General features: G+C 32.7%; 1 protein-coding gene and 1 long non-coding RNA gene across 5 annotated transcripts in view; one reads left to right on the top strand and one right to left on the bottom strand.

Annotated features, from left to right (window-relative positions):
• Nucleotides 1–3195: 3195 nt before the first annotated feature.
• LOC126740745 (uncharacterized) overlaps nucleotides 3196–27357 on the bottom strand; it is a 56052-nt gene continuing 31890 nt past the window's right edge. For all 4 annotated transcript variants that reach the window (XR_007661983.1, XR_007661982.1, XR_007661981.1 and 1 more), the window contains 3 exons: nucleotides 10057–10122; nucleotides 7316–7393; nucleotides 3196–4897 (listed from right to left, as the gene is read on the bottom strand). Coding sequence is in view for 1 of the 4 variants with exons in the window: in XM_050446905.1 (XP_050302862.1) it covers nucleotides 4419–4897; nucleotides 7316–7393; nucleotides 10057–10122 (623 nt within the window). In the remaining 3 variants the exon portion in view is untranslated. The remainder of the gene's footprint in view (nucleotides 4898–7315; nucleotides 7394–10056; nucleotides 10123–27357) is intronic.
• LOC126740762 (uncharacterized) lies at nucleotides 15504–17286 on the top strand. Its single transcript, XR_007661992.1, has 2 exons — nucleotides 15504–16484; nucleotides 16551–17286. It is a non-coding gene; the product is annotated as an uncharacterized LOC126740762 (long non-coding RNA).

Genomic DNA, 27357 nt, shown 5'->3' with positions numbered 1-27357 from the left:
CCAAGAAGTGGAAGGCCATCGGTGTCCGACGACGTTGTGGCAAAAATCAAGCGTCTTCTCCAGGAGGATCGGCGAGCAACGCTTCGGGAACTGGCTGAAAAAGTGCCTGAGGTTTCAGAGAAAACAATCGACAACATTTTGACTGAAAAACTCGGTTATCGCAAGGTGTGTGCGCGGTGGGTACCGCATATGCTCTCAGAAACCCACAAAGAGAACCGCGTCAAGTGTGCTCGGGAGTTTCTTCAGCAATGTGCCGAGAATACCGAAGAATTTTTGGACTCTATTGTAACGGGAGATGAAACGTGGTGCCATTACGTCACGCCGGAAACCAAACAACAGTCCAAACAATGGCGCCATTCCGATTCGCCCAGACCGAAGAAATTCTAGCAGACGCTCTCCGCAGGAAAAGTGATGGCAACGGTTTTTTGGGACCGTAAAGGCGTCCTTCTCGTGGATTTCATGCCTACTGGGACCACCATAAATTCGGAAAAATACTGCAAGACACTAAAGAAACTCAGAAGAGCCATCCAAAATCGCCGGATCGAGGAAGACTCACGAAGGGCGTTAGGCTCCATCACGACAATGCGCGCCCACACGTCTCTCGCAACACCAAAGCCTTAATCGAACAATTTGGCTGGAAAATCGTGGAGCAAGCTGCCTATAGCCCTGATCTTGCACCGAGCGATTTCCACTTGTTCCCGAAATTGAAGCAACACCTGGGTGGACAACGCTTCGCTACGGACGAAGAGGTCCAGAATGCAGTCACCACGTACCTCAACGGGTTGGCGGCGGAGGTTTTAGAGGCAGGTTTTCAAAAGTGGATTTCTCGACAGCAAAAATGTGTAGAAAAATTTGGCAACTATGTAGAAAAGTAGCTAAGAGACCAAGCTTTCAGATAGTGTAATTCGCAATTTCAATAAAAAATGTCTTACACCTGAAAAAAATGTGGGAACCTTACTTTTTACTTGACCCTCGTAACTTTAGAACCGTATTCAGGCAGGTCTACAACTAGCTCAGAGTTAGAGGATTTACAAAAAAAAACGAAAGAGAAAATTTGAAGTAAATAAGATGGAGTGGTTTGCGGAAAAAAACAAAATTCAACGAAAAAAAAGTGAATCGTATTTAGGTTGGGTAAAAACCAATAATAAATTGACTTATCAGAAGCCGAAAGAACCTAAGAAGATGAAGAAAAGGTGTGAATGTCAAAATAGAAAAGGGGGTTTATTGAAGTGTAATTTAGTGACTCAAAGCATAAGATTCTCATCATAAAATTATTTGAAACTTTTTGGAAACAATTCACATGGGGTGAAAAGAAAGTGTACATAAATACAACAGTAACAGCTCAAGGAACAAAGCGACATCGAAATAGAAAAGAAACGGAAAAATCTAGGAGATCCCAGTCACTGATCTATCACTTAAGAGTTGACGAGTTTAATGTGAGAGTCTGTAAAACCATGTTTTTAAACACATTAGATATAGGTAGATGGACAGTCCTTCATTGGAAAAATGACTTTAAAAATGAAGACACTCCAAAGCGCCCAAGCGATAAAAGACTAATAAACGAGGATCGAATTACACCATTTCTAGAACGCAATGAACAGTTACAAGCATTTTTAAATTCTCTTCCGGTAATGGAATCCCACTATTGTAGGGCGTCTACCAATAAAAAATACCTTTTACCAGAATGGTCATCAAAACAATCGCTTTATCAATTTTATGCAACAGATTGGTGTAAGTCACGACATAAGATTAAGCCGCTATCAAGAACAAAATTTAACACGGCTTTTGAATTGAAAAACCTTGCTTTGTTTAGGCCCAAAAAAGATGAATATGAAAAATGTACAAGATATAAAGTAAGCCAAGTTAGTGAAGATGAATATCAGTTGCACATTTCGAGGAAAGAAGAAGCAAGACTAGAAAAGGAGGCAGACAAAAAAAACAAGCATGTGTTTTAACTGCAGATATGCAAGCGGTTTTGTTAGCGCCGAAATAACAGGTGAGCAGTTTGTACTATAGGACGAAACTCCAAGTTCACAACATGTGTTTTTATAATTTAATCAACCATGCCGGTTTCTGTTTTCTATGGAATGAAACCGAAGGAGGTGTTAATGCCGAAGAATTTGCTTCAATTTGGGCATATTTTTGAAAAGAAAAAATGTTACCTTCTATAAAGGCAAACGATAAAGCTGAAATAATTATATACAACGATGCATGCAGTTACCAAAATCGTAACGCAGTTATGGCAAACTCGTTATTAAATATGGCTGTTATAGAACAAATAACCATAATACAAACATTTTTGGAACCTGGCCACACCCAGGATGGAGGCAGATAGCATGCATTCTTGCATAGAAAGATACTTGCGCAAAAAAATCGTAAATGTTCCGGCTGAATACATAAAACTTTGCATGACTGCTCGACGTAACCCTAAACCTTTTATTGTCCAATATTAGGAACACACATTTTTTAAGAGTTTTTCCGATGTTATGGCTTATAAAACTCATCGTCCAGGAAGAGTTAAAGGAGACAGCAAAGTTACAGATATACGTGCTTTAAAGTACACACCCCAGGGCGAAATATTTTATAAAGAAAGATTTGGTGATGAATGGACAATTTTACCTCAAAGAAGAAATGTGATACAAAATAAAGCTTGGACTGAACTAAAGCAGTTACATGGAAATAGACTACCCATTAAAGCACGAAAATATGCTGATCTACAACATATTAAGAGTACTTTGCCACCAGATTACTATGATTTCTATGATAACTTACCATACACTTAGTTTTCCTTTATCGCCTTTTATAAATAACAATAACTTATGTTTAATAATAAGAATAACTTTTAGTTTTGAATTTTTAAGATTTAATCTTGTTTTTTTTTTTTAAATAAAAATTTTTAATTTTTTTTTGTTAGGTGAAAAACTGCTATCTCCAATTTTTTTTAATAAAAAAATATCTGTAATACAAATTGGATTTTTTTATTTTTTGAGATGTCATATTACTGGGCCGACATAATATGCTAGCAGTTTTTTATCTGCAGCTAGTCTTAAAATATTTCTATGACGTTTTAATGCTCTCCTGACAAATTTGTTAAATTGGAGATAGCAGCTAACACATTTCGTCGACGATATCAAGAATTATTTAACGACTAAAATAAAGGTTTTATACTAGTTTTCGATAACTAAATATTCAACGTTTTATTAATGGTAAGTATATTTGTTTATTAAACATATAAATAGTAAACAATAGTCTATAGTATAGTCTTTAAATAGTAAACAATATACCATACTTAAACGCTTAACTTACTTAATACTTAAACGTGTAAACCAAAAATAAACCTCGCGTGTTGCTTAGGATGATAATATTTATTATATTGTGACTTAGGCTCTTATTTAATTGCATTAAAAAAGACTACACATGCTCGTTCTCTTCTATCATGGTTTCGACCTTAGAACATTGAAAGAATTAGTATTGCAATTGAACTATGGGCCGTTTGTTTGCTAGCAACATCTCTGATGCAATGATGCCAAATGCTTATGTAGAAATGACAAAAAAACCTACTTTATAATATCGTAAAAATGTATCACTTATTTAACAGGCGCAAAATAATAATATTCCTCTTTAACAACATTTTTTTTTTCATAAAATATGAAAAGATATTCTATAAAGAAGTCAAACGTCCCTATATTAGAGAAAAAGGCAACAACATCGCAACGCCGCCCGATCGCATTGTTGATTGACCAATGACGACGTCGAAAAATATTTACATGATAAATATTTATTATTATATTACGCTTTAAATTATAAACAATGTTACCATTCATGAACTCTTTATGCGTTTTTCTAACGTACTTCGTTAGAGTAAAGGTACTTATCTAATAAAAAGCATTTTCATGGAAATTAAATAATTTATAATTATTATAGATTCCTTAATAAATTTCTTTTTTATTAAAGTTTTTATTATACAACAAAGCCGTTTATCAAGATGACATCAGCTTTTGCCTGTAGTGTTGCCAGTTCAAATTTTTTAGAAGCGGTTTTAGAAATAAAAATGTTAATATTTGTTTTGCTTTAAAGATGCTATTTTCACGTTTAGAATAACATATATCTATTTATACTTTAGTTAGGTTTTTTTAATCCAAAATCTGACATCAATAAGTTAAATTACGATTATTATATGTGTTCATACATAGCCGAAAATGTCCTCTTTTTAAAATGCGTGTAAACTTGACAACAGAGAATCGATGACTATGTTTATAAACAAAACACCCTCCTTACCCCTGGCACATGTTGAACTCAAACAAACTTATTGCTTGCTAATTCTAGGCTTTCAATGTTCGAAGGTTCCGACCTTTTTTTTAGTTTATTTTCTTTGTCAAGATATTTTCCAAACCAGTTTTTAAATACATAACTCGAAGCTACGACTGAATCGTACGAATGGACGGCAACGAAAACCGCAATTCTTCTCTTAAAAACTTGTAACATGCAGGCGACTTATAATAAAAAGAAAGTGCCAAATGTCGCTCATTGGTCGTCCAAAATTTTTTCTTCGTTGGGGATAACTGCATGTTAATTAATGTTTTAACAGCAGTACTTTTTCCTGTTAATAAATGGGCGAAAAAGTTCTTAGACGCTAGATTTGCCTTCTTTTTAAGACGTAAATATTCATTTTTTTGAGCTTTTAACTTTTTTTCTAATGAAGTTAAAACTATAGATTTTTTTTTAATAATAGATTTTGTAGAAGATGCGGTATCTGGATAATCTACAATGTTCTTTGGAACTGTCCGTGTGCTTTGGGAACTGGGAGTGTATTTTACAAATTTAACATTTTCACGTTGACCAACGACGATCTCATCTTCGTGAAGCCTCTTACGAGAATAAGTTTTTAATGGTTTATCTGAAATATAAAACAAATTATCCATCTTCTTAAACATTGAAGGATCATTAGTTTATTCAAAAAAGTTAGCCATAATTAAGTATAGTCGCCTTCGCTCTTATCGTGCGGGTTCAAAGGTCACCAAGTAATATGAATCAAATTGAAAAATCAGTGGCTGCCAAAATGTTGTTTCCGTGAGAGTTTGACAATACATTTAACGCCGTCATGTGACATATTAAAGCCGCGTATACACCTTAGATCATAATTATTAACTGACGTGATGCCTTTAACGCCGTAAAAATGTCTGCGGAATACTACGTATCCGAGATTCGACATGTAAAACATACGTTGGTTATTTCCTTTAATGACATGAAAAAGCCCATAAGTATAAAGCCCGTTGGGTATACGCCTCATCGGTATATGCCTAGAATCCCCGATTTTCTGCTAAGTTGCCAGACATAATATTTACTTTTCTTTTTTGAAAAATTGTCCGAAATAGACGGAATTCTTAATAACAATTTTTCTTTACGCAATAATATCTAAATCTAAGCATTTTATATTTTTTTATGAGAGCAAAAATGCCTCCCTAACCTTTCATTTAAATTGTACATATTTCATTTAAAAATGGTTGCTACCTAAATTTTTGAGAAATTAGTATACGATTTAGCATGACCCTATGTATGTGCCTAACATACTAATTTGTCGATTTGAGGGCACAGAGTCTAATTTTTAACGATTATTTGATCTTGTCTTCTTCTTTGTTTATGTGTGAAGGTGTTTTTTGTAATAATTATTGGGAAACTATACATTTTGGTATAATGACAAACAATTAATTTGTATTGTGTGTGATGCAGTGCAGTCAGAGACCAGAACACTGCTTTCTTTGTTTAAAGGCAAGTTCATGTTACAATCTCACTTTTAAAATGACATTTTAATTTTATGATTTATTATTTGTCGTTTGACCCAATCTATACAGCTTCAACCTGGTCAGATCTAAGCCCAGCACCCACATGCTTCTCATAATAAGATTTTGACCCTGCCCATATAAGCTCAATGGCATTAAACTGCCAATGGTATGGTGGCAATCTTAAAACTTCATGGCCATATTACGTACTATTTCGTCAACAGCATATATTTTTGGTCTTTTCAGCGATTTTGCAATTGAAAGAAGTTCGGATTTTAGCATATATGGCAAGGGATTCTGATTTTCTTTTACTAACCATTCATAAATTTCGCTTTTTCTCCAACTTCCATTTGGTTGTTTAATCAAAATTCTTGAATGATACGACGCATTGTCTAATACTATTAAGGAAGGTTCTTGCAAGTTCTTGCAACTGTTCCTTTAACCATTTTTCAAACATTTTGCAATTCATATTGTCATGATAATCCATACTTTAGAAGAAAAAATTAAACTTGCACCTGGAACGAGTCCCGTTGAAGACCCGGCATATAAAAAAATAAATCGTTTTTCCTGACCACATCCTTTCTTTTCCACATCCTTTCTTTTCACGCTTTTCACAGATTCATCTTGCCGAGATTTTATTCCACTCCCGTTTGAAAATATTCAAGTTTCATCTAAGAATACCACTTTCCTTAACTTTGATTTTTCATTTTGTGTATATTGTCTTAAAAATCTCATTCGTTGGCTCACAATATTTGGTGGTTCACACAAATATCTTCTATTGTAATCTTTTTTATAGCGAAAACCTATACTTTTAATTAATTTTGATAAAGCAGAAAGTCCAATTTCCAAAGTGCCGCGTTGCTTTAAAACATCCCTCAGAAATGGCAGCGTTATATTTATTTTTAGCCTATATAGTTCATAAATCCTATCCCTTACTTCCATTTTTACACATTCACTTAAATCTTCAGTCTTCAGCTTCTTCCTTTTACACTTTTTTTCCTTCTTGGGAATAAGATTGTTCTTGTTTCCATATACAACCTTTTGCACCATTCTTAAACTTATTCCAAGCGCTTTAGCTACTTCTTCTTGTACATTCTTAGGCAACCCTTTATTTTCTTTTTCGTTCTCGAAGTAATTAATAACATTAAGTACCATTTTTTTGGCTTGAGGATTTAGAAATCCACAAAAAGGCTTTTTCTTTTCCATAATTTGAAATTTAAATTATCTTGTGACAAATAATGTCATCCGTCAATCGAAACGAGACAGGCATGTTTGTTATGAAAGTAATTGTTTTAGAACCACTGACATTTATCATTTTATCTTCTTTTGATACATTAACGCTGCATATATATGTTTCGTTTATCTGACGCGTTGTAGTTAAAAAACGTTGTTGCGCAAATTGAAATGAAACGTAACTACAAAAGTTGATAATCCGATACACCCGCACGATAAGGGCGATTTTGACTATATTTAAAAATACAGACTAGGTATTTTGCAAAAAACAAATGTAATCACTATTGTGACATTTATCATACCTCCTAGAGTTGTAGAAATGCGAGTATGCTGCCAAGTATTCTCCTTAGTTTTCGAATAACTAGGAATAACTTCCTTAACTGAAAAAAAAAAGTTTATTAACTTGTATCCTTAATTTACTACCAGCCAGTTGTTTTAACTACATTTGTGCGATATCACTAAAAATAAGACGACTGAAACAATTTGCGAACAATTAGGTAAAAACTTTTTAAATTCTTTATACAGGGTGATTCAAAAGTAAGCGGCATCCTTTCAGGGGCGTAATCCCTGTATGAAAATAAGGCAAAAAGTTCATATTAATATGGGCTCGAAATTGCTTCCTAAGGGAGCTACGCCCCTTTGAATAGGACCCCTTGAAGACAATTTTTTCTCTATAACTTTAAAACCCTTTAGAATTAAATTTTGAAAATTGGTGTACTGCATAAACATTTCGTTGTGAATAAGATTCTAAATTCAAATTTTTTAAATTTTTTTTAGGTGCGTCACATGCGGGGGTTGGTAAGGGTAAAACATCCCTTTTTCTTTTACTCTTTAGGTTATTGTGATTTTGTTTGAAAATTATACAATTTTAGAGTCTTATACGTAAAAAAGGTACTCTTAATTCAATTCGATAGAGCGTACCATTTACGAGAAAATCGACTTTAAAAATTTTCTGATTGCGCATGTTTAATACATAATAAAATTACTGGATACGCATTTAAAACGAAGTTGTTTGCGGTTGTTTTTTGGTTTTTGGCATTTAAATGACTGATAAATGTCATTGTAAAATACAATTTACTTTGTCAAAGTAAAATTAGTTTCATAGAGTGTTTTACAAATTACTATTTATTATTAATAAGAAGGGCATTGCCTTTGTTGAGTTTGGTACTTTGTGTTTCTAAGTTTAAAAAGCAAACATGGATTTTACGTATCAAGAACAAGCTGATATTCACATTATGTTTGGAAGAGCATTAGAGCAAGACGATTGTATCATGAGGCATTTCCTAATCGACGAGTGCCACACCGTACGGTTTTCGCAAGAGTAGATCGTAATTTAAGGGAAACAGGTAAATTCAAAAATGTGAGTAATATCGCATAATATCTACTTAAATTTTGCTTAAGGAACATTTCAAAGACAGGAAGTTGTTGGGCGACCAAGAAATGCCAGAACCCTAGCATTAGAAGAACGCGTGCTAGATCGTATTGAAGAAGATCCATCTTTGAGCACTCGCATCATCGCAAATCAAGAAGGGTCCTCTCAGTCAACCGTATGGAGAATTTTGCACGATATGTTACTCTACCCTTATCATATTTAACGGGTTCAGGCTTTGGAAGAGCGAGATTTCCTTCCTCGTGTACACTTCTGTAATTGGCTAGAAGAAAACCGCGTTGCTTTTGAAAATTTTAAGAAGAAAATTTTATTTACTGACGAGGCCGGCTTCACAAGAAACGGAATTTTCAATATCCACAACAACCACCTATGGACGGATGAGAATCCCCATGCTACGGTACAGAAGGCACATCAGCAGCAGTTTAGTTTAAATGTGTGGGCGGGAATAATCGATGGGCATTTAAAAGGACCTGTATTTATGCCGCAACGACTTAATGGACAAATTTACACAATTTTTTTACAGAATGAATTACCACAAATATTAGAAAATCTACCACTTCAATTACGAGCACAAATGTGGTTTATGCACGATGGTGCTCCCCCATATTTTAGCATTCTCGCTAGAGAACATTTAAATAATGCCTATCAAAACCGCTGGATAGGTCGTGGGGGTCCAGTGCCATGGCCACCACGTGACCCTGACCTAAACCCCCTTGATTTTTATTTATGGGGACACCTAAAACAACTAGTTTATTCCCGCCCTATACCCACTATTATGTTCTCAGACAAAGAATAGAGGAAGGATTTCAGACAATTAAAAACAATCCAAGAATTCTACCACGTGTGCACCATAATCTAATAAAATGATTAAGAGCTTGCTGTGACGCGAATGGTAATAATTTTTAACACTTTCTATAAATTGTTAAATAAAATGTGATTAAAAAGTGTCTTTTTTGTCGATCGTAATGCGAATTAATTTTCATCAATAAACATACGCAATCAGAACATTTTCAAAGTCGCTTTTCTCGTAAATGGTACGATCTATCGAATTGAACTAAGAGTACCTTTTTTACGTATAAGACTCTAAAATTTTATAATTTTCAAACAAAATCACAATAACCTAAATAGTAAAAGCAAAAGGGATGTTTTTACCCTTACCAACCCCCGCATGTGACGCACCTGAATAAAATTTAAAAAATTTGAATTTAGAATCTTATTCACAACGAAATGTTTATGCAATACACCAATTTTCAAAATTTAATTTTAAAGGGTTTTAAAGTTATAGAGAAAAAATTGTCTTCAAGGGGTCCTATTCAAAGGGGCGTAGCTCCCTTAGGAAGCAATTTCGGACCCATATTAATATGAACTTTTTGCCTTATTTTCATACAAGGATTATGCCCCTGAAAGGATGCCGCTTACTTTCAATCACCCTGTAGATACCAACAAGTTTAAAAGAAAATTTTAACTTTCTTTATTTAGAAATATATGGTTTATCATATATCTAACATACACTCACTGGTTGACATATGCTTGATCTATTCCAAGACTGGAGTTTTGAAGGAAATATATCCACTTAAAATTCAAGTAAATAATTTGTTATTTAGATTTTATTGCAAATACAAACAAACATAGAAACATTTACCAAACACTTACCATTTTTTGGATTAGGCTGCGAAATATTCTCTTGAATTTGCGAGGTGCCAGGAATTATTTTTGTATCTACAAATAAAAATTTTCTCTAAAGACCTGTATTACACAATTTGGTAAATTTAAATTGATCAATCCATTCAGTTTTTTGTTTCTTATTAGTAATGAGAGCTAAAATTGCTTTTGTATAACATCTGCCTCTATATATTGTTTGTACGGATTCATATTTAAAGCTACTTAATTGGATCTTTCATAACTCAATTCAATTAAGTTTTTAACTATCTTAATAATATTGGAAAGAAGGAAGAACCAATTACATTAACTTTTAATTATTATAAACAAACTAAGATCAATCTCTAAATACATTATTTCACTTAAGGTATAATACATTCTTTATAAAATTATAGTTTGCCCGGCGAATAGACGTAGACAGAAAGAATTTTTAAAAATCAGAAAACAAAAATATGTGGCATTTGCGAGATTGTCAGACTTCATTTACGAATTTCGTTATCTATTATTTCTGATTTTTTGTATTAAAAATTAAAATTAAAATTTCTTTTGAATTGGACTAATTTCATTAAAAATATCGTGATATTATTGTTAGTTTCATAGTTTTATACTATCAATAGTCTATTTGTTAAATTAAAAATTCTAATTAATATACCCAAGGAATATTACGTTTTCAACTAATGGCTAATAAGTGACAGCAACGGCCTAGAGGACGCATTTCGGGTTCTAAATGGGTGGGAGCTTACCGGCACTCGACGTACGCGATTTTTTTATTGGTCAGCCATCAAATATTTAACCCATTAAAGCCGAGAATAGCAAGTTTTTTAATTTAACGAGTTTTTAGCATTTAGCTTGTTACATTAGGTGTTCAAAGCATCATTTGAAGCTTTTTACAAAATTTGATATGCGATAAATAGAAAAGCAAATCTTTAAGCCTTAGTCTACTTCTAAATACACATACTAAACAAAAATGTTAAAAAACAGTCTATACAAAGGCTTGCAGTGGTAAACAGATTGTCGACAAAAAAAGTGGTATCTAATTTATTTTTTTTTACCCAATTCGGCAATCATTTGTAGAGACATGTAAGAGACATGCTGCCGGCTTTCCAACTATTTGTTCATAGTCTATAGGTTAGATCTGGAAATACCGACTCATTGACTTATTATATGACAGAATCTCTTCTGGAACGAAATGCTGAATAGATTTTGTTTTTAAATTATTAAGTGTACGAAGTTGATACATCTTGTCAGTTAGGTCAATCTTAGAATTATCGCCAAAATGAATATATTTGCAAATTTTAAAGAATCTCTCGCGTCTCATAGCATCTGATATCATGATGTTTTTCATGTCATCTGAATTTTTCCAGTAATTTCTTTTATACTACTCAGGGTAAGTATTCCTATGAAAAGATTTTATTCATCGATAGAAATGTTTGGATCTGCGCTGTTTTTTAGTAAGGCGTAATTGGTGGATTCGGTTATAATCTTTTGCGACACATCATTAAAGAAAAACAGCTCAAATATATCCACACAACTTATTTGCTATACTTAGAATAGTTGCTACAAACTCTTTGTTACTGTGTTTGTAAATCGCCCTAAATAAATTTCGGTTCAGTAGGTCTTAGTTTTGTTCAAAAACAGTGGGCTGCGAAGGCAGTTGTGCATATAGGTCTCCTGATGGACCCGACATGGCCAAAATAGGGCTTAGTTTTAAAGTTTATTTTTTAGTGTCACTTCAGTGTTCTACACGGGTGCTTATGGAATGAGATTCAACAGTTTCATTACCTTGTTAAAGTATTTCAATTGAAGTGTCCCAAAATTAGTGGACAAAACGCTAACCCTGTATTCTTTGGTCAAAAATAACCTCACTTTTTCCTATAAACATATATCGGCAAACGGCCTCCAAGGGAGCTACGCCCCTTTTAAAGGGGGCACCTGAAGATGGTTTTTTCCACTTATTTTCGAAACGGGTAAATATAAAAATTTTAAATTTTGGTATTCTCCCAATTTTCATATGCTGAATTTAGTTCTCATTTCATAATTTTCATTATTTAGTCAAATGCGTATCATTTAGGGGGTGAGCCTAAAAAAATACCTAAAAAAAAATTGTGTGCAATTGTAAAATTTTCCATTTTTTTTGATAAAAGAAAAAATATTTACGCTAATTTGACATTTCGTATTTCGCAGATGAATGTTGACATTTTGTATTTAATATTAGATAAATGTTGCCAGTAGCCTACTATATAATGTATTAAAGAAATGAAAAATACGCGTCAAGATTTTTTTTTGTATAAAAACGGCGCCACATACAAAGAAAGATAAGAGAAGTTTTTTGTCACAAATTTAACTTGGAATTCAAAAATTATTTTAATTTAAAGTATCTAAGTAGCGTACCATTTTTTCCTTAAAAAAATTGAGAATATTACCCGGTTGCGCGCCAATGGTGAACATAAAATTCTTAATGGAATGCCAAAAAATACGCGAAAACTACCTCTTAAAACCCTCCAAATTTAATATGCATATCTCGACCGGTTTCAGAGCAATAAATAAATCGTCAATTTTTAAAAAAAAAACTAACACCCCGTATCTCGGAAAACGAAACATTTGCGAACATACGTTTATATAGCAAACTGTCATTATTTTTCCATGCTAAATCAGCCTGATGAGGTTTGGTTGGATGTATTTATAAAGTGTATTTATACGATGTTATTGGACGCGAGCTTAGAACATTGAAAGGCTAGAATTAGTAAACAACAACTTTGTTTGAGTCCAACATGTGCACAGGGGCAAGAGGGGTGTGTTGTTTACAAACATATTTGCCGATTCTCTGTTGTCAAGTCGACGCGAATTTCCAACAGAGGAAATTTTTTGCTATATTTTAACAACCATTATAACGTTAATTTAACTTACTTGTGTTGTATTTTATAGGAAAATTTAAATTAAAAAATATAAATACTACAATTAACCTATTTTAAGAATAAATATAATATCCTTAAGCAAAAAAATAACAAAATTATTAACATTCTTATCCCTAAAACCGTTTCTAAAAAATTTGAAGCGACAACACGGGAACTTAAGCGCCTGAGCCATACGCATAGTGTCATCTGTCAAACGGCTTTTTGTTTATGTTCGGGATTCGTGTATTTTCTTTAATTTTTTGGTTTCAAAAGGAAAAAGGCCACATTTTAGTGTTTTTTTTAATTGCTAGGATGGCAAAAACTTGTGTCGTTTGTGCCGCATCATGATAAAAAGGTGATTCAAGCCGATCTTTTCACAAGTAAGTACCGATACTTTCATAACATCACATCATGGGGTAACCATCATCATAAACGTAGAATAGGGGATCTTATAGATATAAACCTAATAAAAACTTGAATGTGAAAGTGTGTGTAAAATACCAAAATATTTATATTTTTAAATCTAAATATATTTTTAAACATATTCATCTATCAATAGGCTATAAAAAATATAAAACTAGAATTTTATCCCTGGTTTTATTGCAGGATTTTATGTTTTTTTTGTTGTTTTGGCAGAAAGATGGCATAATACCCATATACCTATCTATATATAGTTATGTTTTTTAATATAGACATTAGGTAGATAGATGAAATTACTAATTTTTTATTGCCTTTAAAGAATTTTGAAATTTATTTAGATATTGATATCTAGGTATGTATAGTTAATTTTGTCTTTCCCTAAAATTTGGTCGATAATTTTTTTTTTGTTTTACCATATTGCAACTTATAATAATATATATATAGTAATTGGCACCACATATTATTTTATTACTGTAATTTTTTTTGCTTTTTGATTAAATATCAAATACTTATTATAAATTGCCTAATATATGCCCAAAGGGAACAATGGATTTCATTAATCGAAATCAACACAATTAAAAAGAATATATTTGTTCAGATCACATCCTTAGAAGTGATTTATTATATAAGGAAGATAATATTATCAGTAGCCGGACTTTATTAAAAAAATCAGCTCTACCTTAAAGGTAATTTTTTTTTTAATATATTTTTCTAGTATAAAAAAATCGTCACAAAAAGTATTAGTGTTACTCATATAAGCTTTATTTATACCTAATACTTATTAAATTAGGTATGTGTGTAAAACTATTTTTTTACATTAACATTACATTAATTTACCAAGTGATTTACCCTTCAAAGCTGCAAGGGTAGTTTTCCTGAAGAGTGCAAAAACTTCTTTAGCTTCCAAAATGGTATATAGTACAAACAGTGAAGCTAATATAGACAAGTATGGATAATTAAACTAAATTAATATTCTTGATACACCAAATTTTGTATAATTACAGATCTGATCATTCATCATCAACAATAACTGCATCTGAGATTAATAGTTACTGTGGGGTCTAGGTCAATAATTACTATTTCCCATCCAATCCGTTTTTGTTTAACTGCTACACATTCCCTGACTCTGCCAGGGAAAAGGTAAAAATACACTCAAAATAGACATCATTATAGCAAATTTAAAAATTATTGTTCAATTCTTTCTCTAAGTACAAATAAGACTTTTATGCCATGTATCATCTTATTCTATATATCTTATTTAAAAGTGATATAGTATTTTATTGTGTTATATTTGTAATTAAATGCAATTAATCAAATGTATGATATTTCAAAGATTCTTTATAATAACATACATTTTATTGATTAATTGGATTATCATAATACATTTTTTTAATTTTTTCTTTTTAATATTGGTAATACTATATTTTTATGTATATTACTCTAGGGTCAAATTAAAATGATATCCTGAGGACTTTTTAAAAGCTAAATCACTTGTCACCAAATTATGGAAAAAAAAGAACAAAAAATTAAAATTCGAAGATTGCAACAAACAAATTTGCGCCAAAGAAATTGAATTAGATGTCTCAAGTTATTATTAAAATACTTAAGAAATATTACATATTTTATTTGACTTGTAAAAGTACTTGTTTGTATATTACTACTAATAAACTATCTAATCTAATCTATTGTACATAGTCTTTATTCTTAGGTAAGCTTTGTTTTTTAGTATAAATTAATCTGATATAATAATTGGTATTAGGTATTATATAGGTCACTGTTAAATATCTCAAAACCATTGTACAGGCTATATACTCATAATAAAAATCTTATAACCTATAAAAAACCTGCAACTCCTTCACAATTTGAACCTCCTTGTAGTTTTAACTCTTTCCGCTGAAGCCATACTGTCCCTTTGAAAAAGTCAGCACCATAGAAGTATATATTATGTGATTTAAAGTAAGTGATGTAAAACTGAGTTTTGTATAATATAATAAAATTTTGCAAAATGTTAAAAATTTGTGTCTTAAAACATGATTTATTAAGAAATCTATAATATTATATTAATAAAATATTTTATTTCCATAAAAATGCTTTGACAAAAATGCTGCATTTTATTAGGACCTGTTACAGGTTAAAATTGGCATTTTATACTCTTTATTAAAAGCACTGATTACAGTTATATTTTCAAAATAGATATTTTACAAATATTAATGATTGATACTAGTAATGCCCTCTCTGTAATAGCCTCCCAAGTAAACCATAGTTCTGTTCTCTAGCCATTTCAAATTACAGTATTCTTTTTTTTTAAGGACACATTTAGTTTTGTACATTTCAGCTTCATATTGTACTGGTTGTTAATGAAATTTTATTTATACTCTTATAAAACCCGGTTCTGGACTAAAGAAATATTTTAGAATTTAAATTATATCCCATATTGATTATTTAATTATTTTATAACGAATAATGATTAATTGGGCATGTACAATTATTGTGTATGTTGTACTGTTTATAGTACAATATCTGATTTTGGCTTGACCATACCAGATATGCTGGTTGATTTTACTCGGACTGACCTATCTAATTTTTGTCTCTTTTTATCTAATGTAAATATTAGTTTTCTTGGAAGATAGCAAGAAGTTGCTGGTCTAGGCAAAATCGAAATTGATTGTCATAGTGACACATATTTTCATTGCCAACTTCCTTGGGCCACAAATTTTGTTATTTATTTTTTATAAAAGGTTTTATGGTACTTATAAAAAAAGTTAAGTTATTTTGTTATATATTTCGATTGGCAATACACTTTGTGCGTGATTGCTTAAATACGGGTTTGACCTCTGCGGTCGTTCCTTTTTCCCAGACCGCCGTCATGAAGTGAAGAGTGCTTTAGTTCTTTTTGAAATTCGTGTGAATTTTACCCATATGGGGATATAATTGACTAAATGTGGTGATAGTAAATCAACTTTTTGGGCGTAATGCTGTAATTTGTTGTTTTGTTGAATTTACTGGCCTTTATGGCGATTTAAAACCTAATAATTTTTCACGTGCCCTCGAACATCGGCAAAATAGCGGTTCTGATTGGCATTGGCAGGGGACAATTTTAATTAGCAAGTAGGTATTCTTGAATTTATCGTTTATACTGATAGTATAGGTTTTTTCTTTTCTTTTGGCTACTAGAGCTACATAACATGGATTTTGAATGGATTTTTTTTTGTACGGACCTGATTTCTTCATGCCACATGGTGCTTTCGTTTTGGGGTTATGTACTCTACTGGCTCTAATCTAGAAGGAGATTTTAAGCAACTGTGAGTTAACGTCTAACCTAGACCACTACCAGAGCTTGGCGTATTGTGAAGTGGAAGAGGTGAAGCTTGGAAGCCTGCAGTTTTTCTTTGACTGGGAATTGGATGTCTGGGAGAGTCTCGAATATGAAGTAGTCTGCTGTGTATGGAGCTAAGTGACAGAACATAACATTTTTTTTTTTTATTCACTTGTTTTATTTTATTTTTATTATCACGACTTTTATCTTTGAGTTGAGATACATACATAAGCTTATTCAAAATTTTATTGACATTATTTAATCGATGCTATTTTATTATTGAATATTACTGATATGAGTACATATATATGTGACAAGTGACTCCTGTGAGGTAAGACGCAGCCGGCTTCGTAGTACTACGAGTATATACTTGGGTTATATTACTTATTTTCAGACTACTCCTAAGATGTCAAATTTTCTCAGATTAGCTAGTAAATATTAGAGTAAACTAATAAAAGGGTAATTTTAAGTGGGGAAGCTTCAAAGTTAGGGTTGTTATTTTTTTTTGCTTAGGTCAATGTCCGTGGCGGGATATACCGGGCCATGTAAATTATTAGTTTAATTGAATTGAAGCTTCATTCCCCAAAAGGTTTGGGTGTAACATAACTTATTTTATTTTGACAACCACACTTTGATTGTGTATTTTTTTTGTGTGATGTTGTGGTTCCTTATTACCAACTTAAATAATTATTCCTCGTAACGATAAATAACATAACATAATTCTCTGTGATAATCAAGACTTAAATAAATTGTTATTTTCTGTTGTTAATTTGTTTTTCACTTGAGTTGAGTAGGTTGGAATATCATTGGTAATTTGGAAACAATAGTGTATACTGATTTGACTTTGATTTTGTTTTCCAAGTTTCGTTTTGAACTTGCCTAAATAAATTTTAATAAACATTGGGCGTCCTTTGGGATTATATAAAATCCAAAACTTGGTGGCGCTATACTGATTTTGACATTTAGTTGGGTAACTCTTGGGTAGTTACTACCTAAGAAATTTTGGTTCATTTGGTTGAGAAAGAAGCTAGAACCCACATCGGCTTGAGCTAGCAGCATTGTGAAGGATTCCTTCTCTGGGCGTTTCAGGTAAGAGGGGTTAAGTTCCTCCGGGCATCAAACAACTTTTGGAGACCCTCTTAAGGCCAGAAACCTTTCACTATTTTTAGTACTTCTTTTCTTTGATTAACTTGGCATTCATCGCTTCACCACCATCATTCCATTTTATTGCACTTTAGAAAAAAAAAATATAACAGACCTTCCTCTAACGAAGTCCGTTAAAAAAACACATAAATAGCTCATCAATGGTAATATTACTTATATTTAAACTCTATAATAATTAATAAAAATTTATCAGGTAAATATTTGTTGACGACGTCACTGGTAGAGAGTGCTTGGATCGGTGGCGTCAACAATGCGTTCGAGCGGCGTTGCGATGCCATTAACGTTTTCTCGTTGCTTCGTACTTTATTTTCATTTATTTAACGTATATTGACTTCGATATAGAGTATCTTATCAAATTTATTTTTAAAAAATGCTTGATATTTTATTAAAGGGGAGCAGTAGTATTGTTTTAAGTTTTCGGAAAAAACTGAAAACTTTTATGATATTATAAAGTGATTTTTGCCATTTCTCTATAAGCATTTGGCATCATTGTATCAGAGATGTTGCAAGCAAACAAACCTGCCCATAGTTCCACGGCATGCTACTTCTAGCCTTTCAATGTTCTAAGGACGCGAGCCTGCGGAGCAGACCACGCTCCCTCAGAATTCGGATTTTTGGCTGATGAGAAAAGGTCGGGCGAAGGTGTGAACGTAACCGGTCTTTTACGGTGCTTTTTGATAATGTTGTAGGTTTTTGGCGTTTGGATTGGGTTTTATGTGGTTAGTACGGATGAGAATTGGGATTTGAGCACACTAAGAAGGAAACGAATGAAGACTGAGAACTTAGACCTCGACTCCTAGCAATAGGTTAATCGCCGGGTTAGAATTTAACTTTTCAAGTTTTGCCATTAGGTTGTCGATTTTTTTTCCAACATCCCGTCAGGCAAACTTAGAAGATTTAAGAGGTTTGTGTTTTTGATAGGAAACTCGGGACATTTCATGTGCGATGATGAAGTGCCATCCTTTGGCTCCGCATTCCTGGTGTTAGAGTCCGTGTCGATCGTTTTTCTCAAGGTCTCAACGAAGCTTTTTTTTGTTTGTTTATGTTTGGGTTTTTTGGGCTTTTTTAGCCCCAATAACTCGGATGCGGATGGTCGCCTCCGCAATTGCACCATTCTGCCGGGGTTGCTCTGTTCTTATCACAATTTGCATAAAAGTGATCGCCCTTGCGTTTATGGCAACCCGGCTTTGCGTTGCAATTGCTCGTGACGTGACATTATTCTTGGCAGCGATGACACTGCCCAATTTGCTTCCTGTTCTCAATGGAATGGCTCCTTAAGCACTCGACCCGGACCCTAATTTTTAAAAGGTTTTCAATCTCAAACACCAGCCTCTTCCTCTTTAGGGACGAGAAACCTGATGAGGTCCGTGGGCCTGGGCCGGTTTTAAACCAACCCAGTTCCTCCGGCTCGAACCTCATCGTTCTAAGTTCCTCCTCCACTTCTTCCAGTTTGAAGTTTTAAACAAGTCCTCTCAGTATCACATTCAGTTTCCTGTCATCTTCAAGGAAGAAAGAATGGAATTCCATTCCCTTTTCCTTCAGAAGTCCTGTAAGTGCTCTATGGTCTTTGGGCGTTTTGGGTAAAAGCGCTAATCTCAATCTATTCTTTGGACTTTTTCGATGTTTATTTAATTTTCACAATATAGCTTGTACTTTGTGGCCCAGTTGGTTGTGTCTCTTAACACTACGTTTGGGACTTTGTTTATATTGGGATCAGCGCTTCTCCCCTTACCCGCTAAGGAAAGGCTGTTTAGGGGCACGTATAGTGAATTTTTTTAAGCTTTTTCAGTGGATTTTTTAAAGCTTTTTCCGTTCAGAGGCCGGCTCGCTTCCGCCTTGTGAAGACGGAGATAGGCACGCATCTTCCTTGGTTCTTTTCTTTTTTTTTTTCATTTTGATTACTAGCCAGACCCCCCTGCATCGTCAGATACTCTTCGAATTTGGTGTTTTTGTTGATAAGGGCGTTGTTCTGGTTATACACCTCCTCGAGTTTTCTACTTAAGTCGGAGATCTGCGTCTTGAGAGCATGGTTTTCTGAGATAATAGAGTTTATCTTGTATTCAAATAGATGTAGTTTTCGGGTGAGCTGTGTGTTTTTGAGATTAACCTCGTAAATCTCGTTTTCCCTACTCTCAATTCGCACATCTCTTTCTGAATTTCCTCCTCGACTTTCCTTAGGCGTTCCTCACTTTGCCTCAGCTTCGCACTCTGAGGTGTCGCTTTGCCAGTTCCCAGGTAGGGGAATGGAGGGGTTTTAAGTGTTTTGGACAGTCTGGGGTCGATGCGGGATTGTGAAGAGTTTTTTGAACTTTGCGGAGTCATCCGAAGTCTTACCCCGCTCTCTCTCTTGTCTACTTTTTGATCTCTTGTAGTCCTCGCTTTTAGTTGACCTATCTATTAAGTATCCATCCGATAGGTTCATTTTTTGATCTCCTTCCGGCGTTGGTTGAGCCCCCCACTGCCAATGGGAGGCGAGTCGACACTTTTCTCCGCCGTTTGTTCTTTGGAGTCTTCTCTGGTTAGTAAATAAAGTGGGTGGTTCACGCTGTGTATATATATGTACAGGGTGTCCAAATTCGAAAACTCTGGGTTTGAGGTTTTTGCATTGCTACTTTTTTAAAACGAAATCTTATTATATTTAATTGTATCTTCATTATTATATAACATATTATTATGAAAATGTAAATACATAAATTATTCTTCTAGTTTTTGCACTATTTTATTCGTATTTTGTAGTTAAAAGTTCATTAGTGAGGTTTATTTAGGGTTCTACTTCGTTTAGCTTAGTCTTTGTTTCTATAGTGTCTAGTTTTTAAATAGTTGATCTCCTTTGAAGATCTCATATTTTCCCCAATTTACTTTATCTAGGTTATATTATTGTAAATCCTTTCTAGAATTTGTACTTGTATACTTTTTTGCTTTGACTGTCAGTATTCTCCTTCAATTATTGGTGTCTTTCGGCAAAAACAATGAAGAAAATTCTAAATATTTCGAATTTGTTCCATCGGACTTTAAAAAGGACGCGTTTCGTGACATTTTATTCAGTTTTAATTGTTTAGTCAGTTTTATCTTGGAAACAAATAAACGACAGTCAAGGCGAGTCAGGTTAGAGTTTTTATCGTTGACAATAAAAGTGTGTTCCTAAATTTCGTTACAATATTTAAAAAGTAAAACTTATCTTGATATAGTTTTTTGGTAGAACACGATTATGTTATCTGGTTTCTTGTAGAGATGTAGGATTTTGAGATAAAAAAATATACCTATGTTTTTTTTTAAATAGAAAACTCTGTATATTTTAGCACTCGTCTATAGGCTAATTAATTCCTTGTTTAACTACTCATATATAGCACACAAGCATACAATAATAGATTACCAGAGATAGATAGCCCGGGTTCATGTACTTACCATAAGAACTTGAAAAGGATTTTTTTTCCTCTCACATAATCCTTTTAGAAAGTATTGCACATCAGATAAGTGGGTCCTGGATAGTATACTGGACTCACTTATCTGATATGCAAGTGTGTTACTTGAAAGGGAATTCAAAAGTTTATTTTTTTCTTATAATTCTAAAATACCCCAATCAAACACATACATAAATAAATAAAACATACCTGTGTTCTGTAGAAAAAACTAAATAAAAACTGTTTTTTACTTTTTAAAAATTTTAAATAATAACAGAGATACAAAAAAGTTGCAAAATCATAGATTTTCATAATTACGTTAAAGATTAACAACTAGGAGAGCTTTCACATTTTTAACAACCGCATACTTCAGATTATAAAAAAGTAGCATCGCAAACAACAAGGCTCATCTCCCATAGCAACCAAGATAACCTAGTGTGAAAAGTGTCATAATTTGGATAGCCTTTACAATTTACATACAGTGACCGCGTAAAGTTCCGCATAAATTCGATAAAAATTAGAGACATGATTTTTTCAGAACACGCTCGAACCTGTCGATTTTTATTTTAGGTTGCGCATTATTTCACATAAATTTTTGTATACAGGGTGGAACAAAAAAAAAGATATCGCGTCAGCGGTAATTTTTTTAAAATGGAATGCTATATTTTTTATTGCATTTATGAAATATAGGCGAAATTCCAAGCAAGTTTCGTATAACACACCTTATCTCATAACTCAAATAAAATGGAGGATGTTATAAACTGTGAAAACTCTTATTAATATATCAAGTATTCAAACTGATCCCCATTTACATCTTGGCAGAAAGCAAGACGGTTTACAAACTCATGTAAAACACAATCAATTATTTCGGGTGATATACGTCTAATTTCATATCTAATTCTATTTTTCAAATCTTCTACGTTGTTTGGCTTCTCAATATAAACTTTACTTTTCAGGTACCCCCATAGAAAATAATCGCAGGGATTTGGGTCTGGTGACATGACCGGCCATTCTATTGGCCCTCTTCATCCTATTTATCTTCTTGGGAACATTGTATCCAAGTAATTACGGACATCTCGAAAGAAATGTGGCGGTGCGCCGTCTTGCTGAAACCACAAATTATCTGTCGGAACAGCAGGGTCTTGTTCGTCTGGGTATAGGGCAGCCAATGCATGGATAAGATCTTCTTGAAGAAAATTGAAATAGCGTTGTCCTGTTAAGTTTTCTTCGAAAAAGTATAGCCCTATTACTTTATTTTCCACCATACCAGCCCAAATATTAATAGATTTACGGTACTGTGTATGAGCCTGAGTTGCCCAGTGTGGATTTGACACTGACCAGTACCGACAATTTTGCCGATTTACTACACCGTTTAAACAAAAAGTTGCTTCATCCGAAAACAAAATTCGTAACACAAACTGACGGTTATTATTGCAAATGTTCATCATTTGTTCACAAAATTGGTTTCTTCGATCAGGATCGTCCTCATTTAATTCGTGTATTACTCTAATTTTATAAGGGTGGTATTTTTTTGCTTTTAAGATGCGTCTCACTGACGTTCCGGCTATTCAACTGAAATTTGTGAAGTTGCATTATTTGGATTTTCTTCGATGGAGAACAGAACGTTTAATTTTGTTTCTTCGGAAATTTGTGGACCACCTGATCTTGGTCAATCCCTAACTTGACCTGAAGTTATGAATTTGTGCTCTATTCTACTAACTGTTGACTGAGAAATAGGATAATTTGAATATTTGGCATTAAACAGTTCACTTACATCTTTTTGCGTGCGCACTCGATCCCCGTACCCTAGCATCAAAGTATATAGATTTCAAATTTTTCAGGTTAGACTGTTTTTTTTTATGGTAAACACAAGCACAAGAGGAAAGTCCTATGTCACTCTTGGAGTGGTGCTTGCGCGAAGATATTTCTGGGCATTTATCTTGAATCGCTGTAGGTTGTATAAACTGTGCTAGCATCATCAAAATTTAACTTCGTTGGGTTTCCGTTAAAAGCCATAATTTATTCTGATAAAAACTATTAATTTTCAAACTGACAGTGACATTCGAAAATGGAGAGCCTTTACAAGTGCAACCATGGAAATAGAAACAATTGTCAGTGTTTATAACATTATTTTTATCCTCGATTTTATCTTAATTTGTAAATAGACGTACTTATTTGTTTTCTTGTTATTTAAATGTACTGAATATTTCGGAAACAGTTGCGTTTTGAGATAAGGGTGTTATACGAAACTTCCTTGGAATTTCGCCTATATTTCATAAATGCAATAAAAAATATAGCATTCCGTTTAAAAAAATGACCGATGACGTCATATCTTTTTTTGTTCCACCCTGTATACAAAAATTTATGTGAAATAATGCGTAACTTAAAATAAAAATCGACGGGTTCGAGCGTTCTCAAAAAATCATGTCTCTAAATTTTATCGAATTTATGCGGAACTTTAGGCGGTCACTGTATGTATCAGTACATCATATTGTACTGCTATAATAATATTTGACTTTTAAAATTGCAAATTAGGCTGAAATAGGGTCAAGAAAATAATATAATATAAGAATAAAATCTATTTAGCTTTTTAAATAAAAAATTAATGTATTTTTTTTTAATTCTATAAAATAATTAATTGCATTTTATACATGTTGTCACAACTGTACCTTCACAAAATAAAAGTAAAATAGACAGTCGTTAAAAATTGAAGTTCAATTTTTCAAAAACGTGTCTAGTTCGTTTCGTTTTAACATTGATGAGAAATTAAAATTTTAATTAAATAGAATGGCGAAATACTCAATTTAATATTTTAAAATTTGCTTTTATAAACCTATATAAACTTAGCTCAGAAAAAAGCTACATAAAATGCTCTTTATACCTAATTATTAAAAAAAAATATATTACGATTATTGTGTATATTTTTGTGGAGTGGTTGAAGTATTATATGATATTTATTAATATTTTGTTAGTTAGCTCAGTAAGTATAAATTAAATCGTTTGTTATTCGATATATTAAAATATTACCTTGTACGGCATTATATTTTAAAAGTAGAAAATGTGTTAATGTCGTTATAAGTTGCACGAGAAAAGGGTCGAACTCAGGTACAGATTTCTGTAGCATTTTATTACTCTGTTTGTATAGCGATAAGAAAGGGAAGGCCTTGGCAATATACATTTTTTGGACACTTTTGGACACAGACGCACTAGTCTAGTAAGTGCGGGTATACAGGATGCGGTAAAAACGGATGCGTTTCTACCGCATGGGATATTCGCTATACACACAGCGTTGCAAACGGATATGCACTAAGAAAAATTCCAAAATTTAATGGCTTCGAGAGTTTCATCGAGAAATAATGTCTTCATTGCTAAGAATTATTTGTGGTCTTAAAACAGAAGATTTTTTGCCAGAGTCAATATAACGTAAACATTGAAGACATCCATATTTTGAAAGAGGTGTAGAAAAAAAAGTCGACAAACTTTATACATAAATATATACAGGGTGTAACATAAGTGATGACTTTAATTTTAAGGGGTGATTCCTTGTAATTTTTTAATAAAAAAAGTTCATATAAGCATATGTCCGGAAACGCTTTGTTTTCGAGATACAGGGTGTAACTTTTTTTTTAAATCGATTTTTTATTAATATCTCATAAACGCATTTACCGAATTTGTTGAAATCTTTACATTTTGTTAGTCACTTTATAAGGTACTTTTTGGAATTCTCACATCTGGCCTAGAAATTTCAGGAGCGTGCCCACGGGCTAAGTCGGATGATTTTTTTGTAAAAAAAATATCGCCCGGTACATTTTTTGATATTTTTTTTTAAATAAAGCAGCTAAAAATGAAACCTTTTTGTCTCTTAATTTTTTTTCGTATCTTGCTTCGTTTAGAAATAAATTTTAAAAACCATATTTTAGCACGTCTCCGGCCTCCATAAAAAAATGCTTCAAAATTGATTTTATTGGGAATACTACATATCAGTGGCGGCTCGTGGGAAAAAAAGTAGGTGAAGATCTGCATGGCCCAGAAAACAGTATTATAGCTTATTATATAAGCGAATCGGTTAATAATATCCTCGTAAAACGGATGTTGCATTTGCATAAGTTCTTTTAATAGTTCTTTATGTAGTGAAATAATAGCCAAACTAGAAAATCTTTCTTGTGAAATAGTATTTCTTGTAAATGTTTTTAGCCTTTTTAAACATGAAAAACTCCTTTCTACGGACACGCTTGTCAATGGAGTGGTGAGAATTAGACAAAATAAATTATAAGCTTCCGTAAAAATGTCTTTATTAGGTTTTAATTTTATTATTACTTCTTGCAAATTCACATTTTTATAATTTTCATCGGCATACAGAAGGCAAAGTTCATTTTTTAGTCTTTATTGTTTTGTGAACTTTGTACCATAAAATTCCAGTAAATTTTGAAAAGTGTTCGAAGGAAATGTTAAACTGTACGTTTCAAACTTTGTTGAATCTGCTAAGCATACAAATTTTAATTTCTCACAATCTTGAAAACGTACATCCATTTCTGATAAAACATGGTCATATATTTCAAAATATAAAGCTCTATATTATTTGATAATTTTTATTTTGTTCAATCCAGCTTCACATCTTTTCAATGTATTTAAGGTAGTCAGACTGCTGGCTTTATCAAAAATTGTATTAAAAACTTCTTCATATCTTTTATTGCTTAACAATTGACGCGTTCCTTTTATTTGATTTAAATAATAATTAATATCCAGGGATTTTTTTTGAAGAACATCATATAAAATATCTGTTAAATTGACAATATGGCTAAACACTGTTGCTAAAAATGTAAACTTAAAGTCATTAAACTCTCTTAAAAAGCCTTTAGCCAACTGAATTGATTTACGATCTGACTCTTCAGAATTCATAATATTGTCAAAAGTCTGTTTCAGTTTTTGCCAGTCATCAATAATTACATTAATTAATTTTTAATTAGAAGTCCATCGTGTCTCTGTAATTGTTGGCATACGTCTAGCTGATGTAGATGTCAGAGCGTAGGATCGTTTTGGTGAACTATGGAAAAATGATGGAATTCCTGCAATAGTTGCAAAAAAAAATGCGGCATTTTCAAATCTTCCTAAAGCTCTGTTGTAAAACAAGATTAAGTCGGTGTGCTAGACAATGCACAAAAATTGCTTGTGGGGCATGTTCTTTTTTATTTTTTGCTGAAGTCCATTCAAATGCCCTGACATCACACTCGCTCCATCATAACACTGTCCTATTAGCTTATCTTTGTATTCTAAAGGTTCTAAAACTGTTGCAGCCATAGTGAACAAATGATCAGCGGTTTTCCTAGCACTAACATCATAAAATCCTACTAATATCCCTTGAGAATTAACAAATTTTAATATTATTGATGACTGTGAGGTCTGAGTTATGTCAGTAGTGTCATCAATTTGGAGGGAAAAAAATTAGTATCCTTAGTTTCAGATCTAATGTAGTCACTAATGTAATTTGAAATACGTTCAATTATTTTATTTTATTTTATTTTATTTTAATTACACCACTCCACAGAAAAAATTCCAATTATTGAGTGGGGGAAAAAAATACAATATTATACAAAAAACTAGAGAAAAAAAAGAATACATTATTAATAGCAATAGTTTCCTACAATATTATACAATACTTGAATAAAAAATGATTTTGTTTATGTCTACTATCTAGGAAAAGCGTACTCTTTTAATTTCGGACAAACTGCAGTTGAATATGTCACATTGATCCTGAACAGAATTAAAAGTGCCACATGCTCTACGCATTGGAGAATATTTACAAATATTCGTTCTATATAGGTAAAATGTGTCAGAATTTCTAGATGATATGCGGGGCACATGAAGATTTACATGTCATAATAAGTCTGGCGAATCAATTTTATTATTAAGAAGTTTAAATAAAAATTTAAGATCAGCAGATTTTCGCCTCTCCTCAAGACTACTAAAGGAGTACCTTTCTAGTAGGCGTTGATGTGAAAAACCAATTTCTGGGTACACTCCGTCACATATATATGAAAGGAACTTTAAGAATTTACGCTGAACATTTTCTAGTTCATGTATATGATTCATACAAAATGGT

This window comes from Anthonomus grandis, chromosome 9, assembly GCF_022605725.1.
Source record: "Anthonomus grandis grandis chromosome 9, icAntGran1.3, whole genome shotgun sequence".
NCBI classification, from domain to species: Eukaryota; Metazoa; Arthropoda; class Insecta; order Coleoptera; family Curculionidae; genus Anthonomus; species Anthonomus grandis.
The sequence above is the reverse complement of the archived record's forward strand: the minus strand, read 5'-3'. Positions and strand labels throughout refer to the sequence as shown.